The 6,692-nt window shown below is 56.3% G+C and overlaps 1 protein-coding gene across 1 annotated transcript in view; it reads left to right on the top strand.

Moving 5' to 3' along the window:
* The first annotated feature begins 6,266 nt into the window (after positions 1-6,266).
* The window catches only part of IER5L (immediate early response 5 like), a 1,229-nt gene continuing 803 nt past the window's right edge, over positions 6,267-6,692 (top strand). Inside the window, exon 1 of the mRNA XM_007471829.1 lies at positions 6,267-6,689. Within this exon, the coding sequence (XP_007471891.1) occupies positions 6,267-6,689 (423 nt within the window). The remainder of the gene's footprint in view (positions 6,690-6,692) is intronic.

The following is a 6,692-nucleotide window of genomic DNA, read 5'->3' as shown; positions in this document are numbered from 1 at the left end:
GAACCAGCCCAGATGTCCAAAGCGCTGAACAGACACTCCATCCTCATCCCAGGGGCAGCTACCCAGCAGGTTTGCCGTAAAGGCTCCCAGCTGAGCCCTTGGCAGACATCACTAATCAACTGGAGCACACACCAAATCCCTTTCAACCCAGGGTTCCGGGCAGACACTACCAATCAATCAGGGTTGGCCTAGGAGATTAAAAGGATCCTCAGCCCTGCTCTGGCAGGGAGAGCTGCCTGGTGTTCTTAGCACAACGCCTGCTCATTGGCCAGTATTTAGTCCATGGTTATTGAGTGAATGAATAAACGAATGAATGGGTGAGTGAACAAACAAATGGGCACCCAGCTGGTATCAGGTGCTTGGGCAGAGACCCCAGGTGAGAGATCACATCCACCCTGTATGCACATTCCATCCATAAGTACAGAAATCATTCAAAAGGCCAATGAATCCAAAAGTAGCAGCGGGGGGTCTCCAGTCCTCCCCTGCTGCTCCCGGTGCCCCCACTTCCCCAGGGTCCTGGGATTGCAGTCACATCTCCTTCCTTGCTCTGTGACCCCGGGCAAATCACCCAAGCTCTCTGTGCCTCAGTTGCTTCATCCATAAAATGGAGATGATAACCAAACCTGCCCCAGAGGTTGGTGTGGGGCTTCAAGGAGACCAGCATGCGACACGCTTGGCCCAGTGGCTGGCACAGAGCAAGAGCTCCAAAAAGCCAAGCTGCTGTCAACCTTCCACGTTACATTTGAGGACCTTGAAGCCAGGAGCCATGATGTCTTCCTGGGAACTAAGCCTGTTGCCCAGGACCATGCTGGGCAAACACAGACCTGTCATTAACCTGCGCCTGGGACAGTGACAGGATGACGGTTCGTCAGGGCAGAAGGAGGGTTTCCCTGGCTCCAGGACCCCAGCCAAGCTTCCCAGTGCCCATCAGCCACAGAACAGCCTTCTTGGGGTACAGCAGGGGGCTCCCTCGTCCGAACACCACTGGCTCCACAGCCTCAGAGAGGACTCAGCAGTGACCCCTGTGGTCAGCTCTGCCCCATGCCTTCTCTGCCACTGTCAATAGTCCCAAATCTCAGTCCTCATGGAGCAACGCCCACTCCAAGCCATGGAGACAGCAAGCTGGGGCAGCCAGAGGCTGGACTGGGAGGTGGGACGTCGGGGTTCCAGTCCCAGCTCGGGGCGACACCTCAGCACATCCTTCCTCCTCTCTGGACCTCAGTTTACCCATCTGTAATTAGGGATGGCAGCAGCCCGATGCCTAGGACGCTTCCAATTCTAAGTGACTTCTGCATACTTACATTTATTGACTGATTTATTTCACAAATATTTATTGAGTGCCTACTGCATACCAGGCCCTGGGCCTCAAGCTGTTCTCTCTGGTGAAAGGCCCCTCCCCCTCCTTGGCCTCCCAGTCTCACCTTCCTGCAGGAAGCCTTTTCCAGGCCAGCTTTGGGGTCTCTCCCCTGCCCTCCTCCAGCCCCGACCTTCCTATCACAGACTTATCGCTCTCTGTCATCTGGTCTGTTTATCTTGTCTGCTTCCTTCTGAATTGTGGCCTCCTGAGGGCAGGATCACGCCTTGTTCCCCCGACCCATTTGCAGGAATTCCAGAGTAGTGTTCTGGAAATACCTCTTGGGCCACTGAACAAAGGAATGAATATGTCAATTCCAAATCTCTCTCCCCCTTCCCCCTCCTCCCAATACAAAACCCTCAATTAACCTTTTGTCTCTGCATCCTCTTCGCCAAACCAATCCCTGGGAACCCACCAGGCAAGTCTCAAAGCTGACCAGGGTCCTTCCTGGCATGTCTCCCGCTTCTGAACTGGGCGACCAAAAGGTGCCCACAGGCATATGTGGAGTTTCAAGGTGTTCACGGCTCCACTGTGGGGCTGACACCACCTGGGGTTTGACGGGAGCCCAGGTCCCGATAGGTTCTGTGCCCTGCTCCACACTGTCCCAGCCGACCCTCGGTAAATATTTAGGCATTAATTAACTTCCTCCAGGGAGCGGTGACTCAGGGCCTGATGTAATCTCCCAGCTCCAGGGGGGAAAAGGTGAGCGCCCCAACCTTTCTCAGGTGCCCAGACCAATAAGGCCAGCCCTTCATTCCAAGAAGCCTGGTCTCACTCAAACCTGCCCCCCTGCACACGTGTGCACGCAGATACTCATACACACACGTATTCACCCGATGCCCTGGACGGTCTGTAGTACCCTGCCCTGAGCCGTTGAACATCCGAACAGAAGCCTTATGTGTGACCCACCCATTCTATAAACGTTTGTGAATTCCTACTGTGTGCCCCCCAATCTTCACTACTCCCAGGGGCACCAAAGAGCTCAGCTGTTCCACTGCCTCCTGCAGCAAGTGTTTTCTTACGACAGCTGCAGCAAATCCCCCGTCCAGGCCACCCCCAAAAAGATCAAGGGTTTTATTAATCTGGACAACTGCTCAGCCCTCCCCACTAGCCACTTCTTGATTCTTGAGAGGAAGGGGAGACCAAGTGAATGCGGGCCCCAGACAGGAGGGCCCAAAGAATGGGGCCACGCAGACGGGGCTGACCACTTCTCAGCTGACTCCAGGGAGTGGAAGAGCCTTAGCAGAGCTCAAACTCACCTTGGGACAGAGGCTAAGTAGCGGGGGCTGGCTCCCCTGCCCCCAGCCTGTGGCTAGGGAATCCATTTCCATCCCTACCTGGTGTCCCATCTGGACCCCCAGGGTTAGGGGGTGCAGCTCTGAGAATGGCTGTCAATGATGAGCTGAGCTTGGAGAGAGATTTGCTCCTTCACGGATCCTGCAGGCCCTGGTCTCACAGCAGTTGTCAGGATAGTGGTGGGGTGTTGATGAAGTCAAGGTTACGTTTGCCATGAGCTGAGCCCTGAGAACTGGACTCAGATCCACCCAAGGCAGAAGCAAGCAGCTGATTTCAAAGAACCTAAAGTGAGTTCCAATCCTGGAAACAGACCTGGGTTCAAATCCTGCCTCGACCTCTTCTTGGCTGAGTGACCTTGAACAAGACACATATACTCAAAGTCTTAGTTTCCCCCAACAAATTCTCAGCAAGCACAGAATGAAGGTCCAAAATCAGCATTAATAACACATTCTTGAGATGTGGCACGTACATACAATGGAATATTACTCAGCCAATAAAAGAACTGAAATTGAGTTATTTGTAGTGAGGTGGATGGACCTAGAGTCTGCCATACAGAGTGAAGTAAGTCAGAAAGAGAAAAACAAATACCGTATGCTAACACATATGTATGGAATCTAAAAAAAAAAAAGGTTCTGAAGAACCTCGGGGCAGGACAGGAACAAAGATGCAGACGTACAGAATGGACTTGAGGACATGGGGAGGGGGAAGGGTAAGCTGTGACAGAGTGAGAGAGTGGCATGGACATATATACACTACCAAACGTAAAATAGATAGCTAGTGGGAAGCAGCCGCATAGCACAGGGAATCAGCTCGGTGCTTTGTGACCACCTGGAGGGGGGGGATAGGGAGGGTGGGAGGGAGGGAGCCGCAAGAGGGAGGAGATATGGGGACATATGTATATGTATAGCTGTTTCACTTTGTTATAAAGCAGAAACTAACACACCATTGTAAAGCAACTATACTCCAATAAAGATGTTAAAAAAAAAAATTACATTCTTGGAATCTTGCAATGTGCCAGACGCCATGGGTCCCAGACGTGACGGTAGAACCAGATAGGACCTCCCGCTTCCCTCCACATGCTAATGATATCTCAAAGGTGAACTTCAAAAATAAACGAATGGGGGCTTCCCTGGTGGCGCAGTGGTTAAGAATCCGCCTGCCAATACAGGGGACACAGTTTCAATCTGTGGTCCGGGAAGATCCCACATGCCGCGGAGCAAATAAGCCCGTGCGCCACAACTACTGAACCTGCACTCTAGAGCCCGCGTGCCACAACTACTGAGCCCACGTGCCACAACTACTGAAGCCCGCGTGCCTAGAGCCCGTGCTCCGCAACAAGAGAAGCCACCGCAATGAGAAGCCCGCGCACCGCAACGAAGAGTAGCCCCCGCTCACCGCAACTAGAGAAAGCCCTCACACAGCAACGAAGACCCAACGCAGCCAAAACTAAATAAAATAAATAAATTTATTTTAAGAAAACAAATAAATAAACGAACGAAGGCTTTGTGTGTCAAGACAGGCCCTGGGGAAGTAAGGAGCAGTATATTTTCATCCTTACAGGTCAAGTTCCACTCCTGTGCGTTCCTATCACCAGATCACCAATAGTATAGAAGTAAGATGACCTTTCTCACAGTTCCCCTAAAATGTCAATCCTGGCTTCTCTGGGTGGGGGCAGAAGAGGTGCTTCTGATCACAGGGGCTCAGACCAGTTTGAGATTCTTCACAGATGGCACGGAAAGGCCAGAGCACTGGATCTGGAGCTGTGGGACCTCAGGCAAGTCCCTTCCACTGTCAGGGTCCCAAGTTTCATCTGAAAAGTGGGGTACGTGCTCCCTAAATCTGTTTTTACCCTTGATGCCTGGCACTGAGTAGATGCTGAAAAATTGTTTGAGGAAACAAACCTGGAGAATTCTTAAGTCTGAGGGGAGACCCAGAAAGTACAGAATGGGCTGGCTGGGTCTCTTTACTCCTGCCAAGGGATGGACAACAGGCCCAACGAGAGAGGAAACTCAGAAGAAATCCCAAGGAGAGGGGGAAAGCGCAGGAAGTTTGCTCCTGGGACCTCGTCCCACCCCCAGCCCCGCCCCCAACTGCCCCCAAGGCCCACCTAGCCCTCATACTCTCTGTGAAGCCTCTTCCTCCTTCAGGGGCCAACCCTCAGGCAAACCACTTCAAAGACACCCTCCCACGCAGGAGCCTTGGACGCCCCCCGCCTCCCTCTGAGCAGCAGTCAACCCCTTTCAGGCTTCCCAGTCCAGGAAGAGAGCGCCCTGGAGATCGTCCCCACCATACCAGGCCCCAGCTGGGAGGAGGTGGCCCGTAAATGGTTCAGGACAAGAAGGAAAACAAAAGTGTCAACGAAAGTTAAGCGGGCGAGTGCCTCGGCCCTTGGTTTTCGCTCCGTTCCGGAGCTCACAGTCCTGGTACCAATCCGAGCCCTGCCTCTTAGGAGCTGTGGGATTCCCATGAGTCACCCCACTCCTCAGAGACTCAGGTCCCCGCTCTGCCTGCAGTCACAGGGAGGGAGTCAGGGCGCTTCTGGCAGGGCCGGCCCCGTCTTAGGCACTTAATAAGAGTCCCTAGTGTCATTATTATTAGTTAGGAAGGCAAGGAAAGTTTACAGAACCGGTGATTAGGACACTGGATGGCAGCTCTCGGAGCGCCTTTAGACCTCAGCGGTTTGCGAGCGGCACGCCTCCAAGCCTCCTCTATCAGAGGAGACCAAAATTCACCGTTTTGGTTTCTCCCGTCAGACAAATGGGGAGGCCGGCCCTTCCCCGAGTGTTCTCTGAATCTCCTCGGCCAAAAAAGTCAAGGAGTCAGGCCCAGCATACTCGGCGGCTGAGGGTACCTCGAAATCTCTTTCTCCTGAGGAGTCCCCAAAGGTCAAGCCGGCGGCCCCACTAGTCTCTTGCAAAAACCTTGCGTCCCGCGGGTCACCCGGGGGCGGTAGGTAAGAAAGGAGGTGCCGCGTGGCCGGGAGTGGGAGCCGCGCTCACCTGCCGCAGGTGAGGCCCAGCCGTGCGGAAGGGGGAGGAGCCGTAGCAGCAGCACGCAGGTGAGCCGACCCCCGGCTCCCAGGAACCAGGCCGAGGGCGGCCGCGGGCTCCAACGTGGCGGCTGCGAGGCGACCCATGTCGCAGACAGCGGCCTCGGTGGCTCCGAGTCCCGCGCGGCGCCGCGGCCACAGGAGAACATTCGAGGCAGCGGCGGCGTTGGAGGCCCGGGGTCCGTTCGGTATTTGAATAGCACAAAGGAACCGCCTTGGTCTGATTGGCCAGTCTAGTGGCCCCGGGGCGGGTAGCGTCTGTCACTCGGGAGGTTTGGGGCACTCTTATTGGCTCATCCGGTGTGGGGCGGGGCCCAGACGCCCGGCTAAATAGCTGGGGCCGGGGCCGGCCGAGGCTCATTGCTTTGGCGCCGTCTGGGGAGCACGGTCCCGCGGGTGGCGCGCAGCGCATGGTGGCGGCTCCTCTCGGAGCGCAGCCGACCCGCTGACCCGGACTCCGTTTCCACTGACCAGCGCGTCCCGGAGGCCGGCTGGAGGCCGAAACAGCAGCAGCATTAGCAGCAGCAGCGGTCGCGGCTGCTCCGCCGCCGCCGTCTCCGCGGGAGCATGGAGTGCGCCCTGGACGCCCAGAGCCTGATCAGCATCTCCCTGCGCAAGATCCACAGCTCCCGGACCCAGCGCGGCGGCATCAAGCTGCACAAGAACCTCCTGGTGTCCTACGTGCTCCGCAACGCGCGCCAGCTCTACCTGAGCGAGCGCTACGCCGAGCTCTACCGGCGCCAGCAGCAGCAGCAGCAACAGCAGCAGCCGCCCCACCACCAGCACCAGCACCTCGCGTACGCGGCGCCGGGCATGCCGGCCAGCGCGGCCGACTTCGGCCCGCTCCAACTTGGCGGCGGCGGGGACGCGGAGGCGCGCGAACCTGTCGCCCGGCACCAGCTGCACCAGCTCCACCAGCTCCACCAGCTGCACCTCCAGCAGCAGCTGCACCAGCACCAGCACCCGGCGCCCAGGGGCTGCGCGGCGGCGGCG

Source organism: Lipotes vexillifer, unplaced genomic scaffold (genome assembly GCF_000442215.2).
Source record: "Lipotes vexillifer unplaced genomic scaffold, Lipotes_vexillifer_v1.1 scaffold98, whole genome shotgun sequence".
Lineage (NCBI taxonomy): Eukaryota > Metazoa > Chordata > Mammalia > Artiodactyla > Lipotidae > Lipotes > Lipotes vexillifer.
The sequence above is the reverse complement of the archived record's forward strand: the minus strand, read 5'-3'. Positions and strand labels throughout refer to the sequence as shown.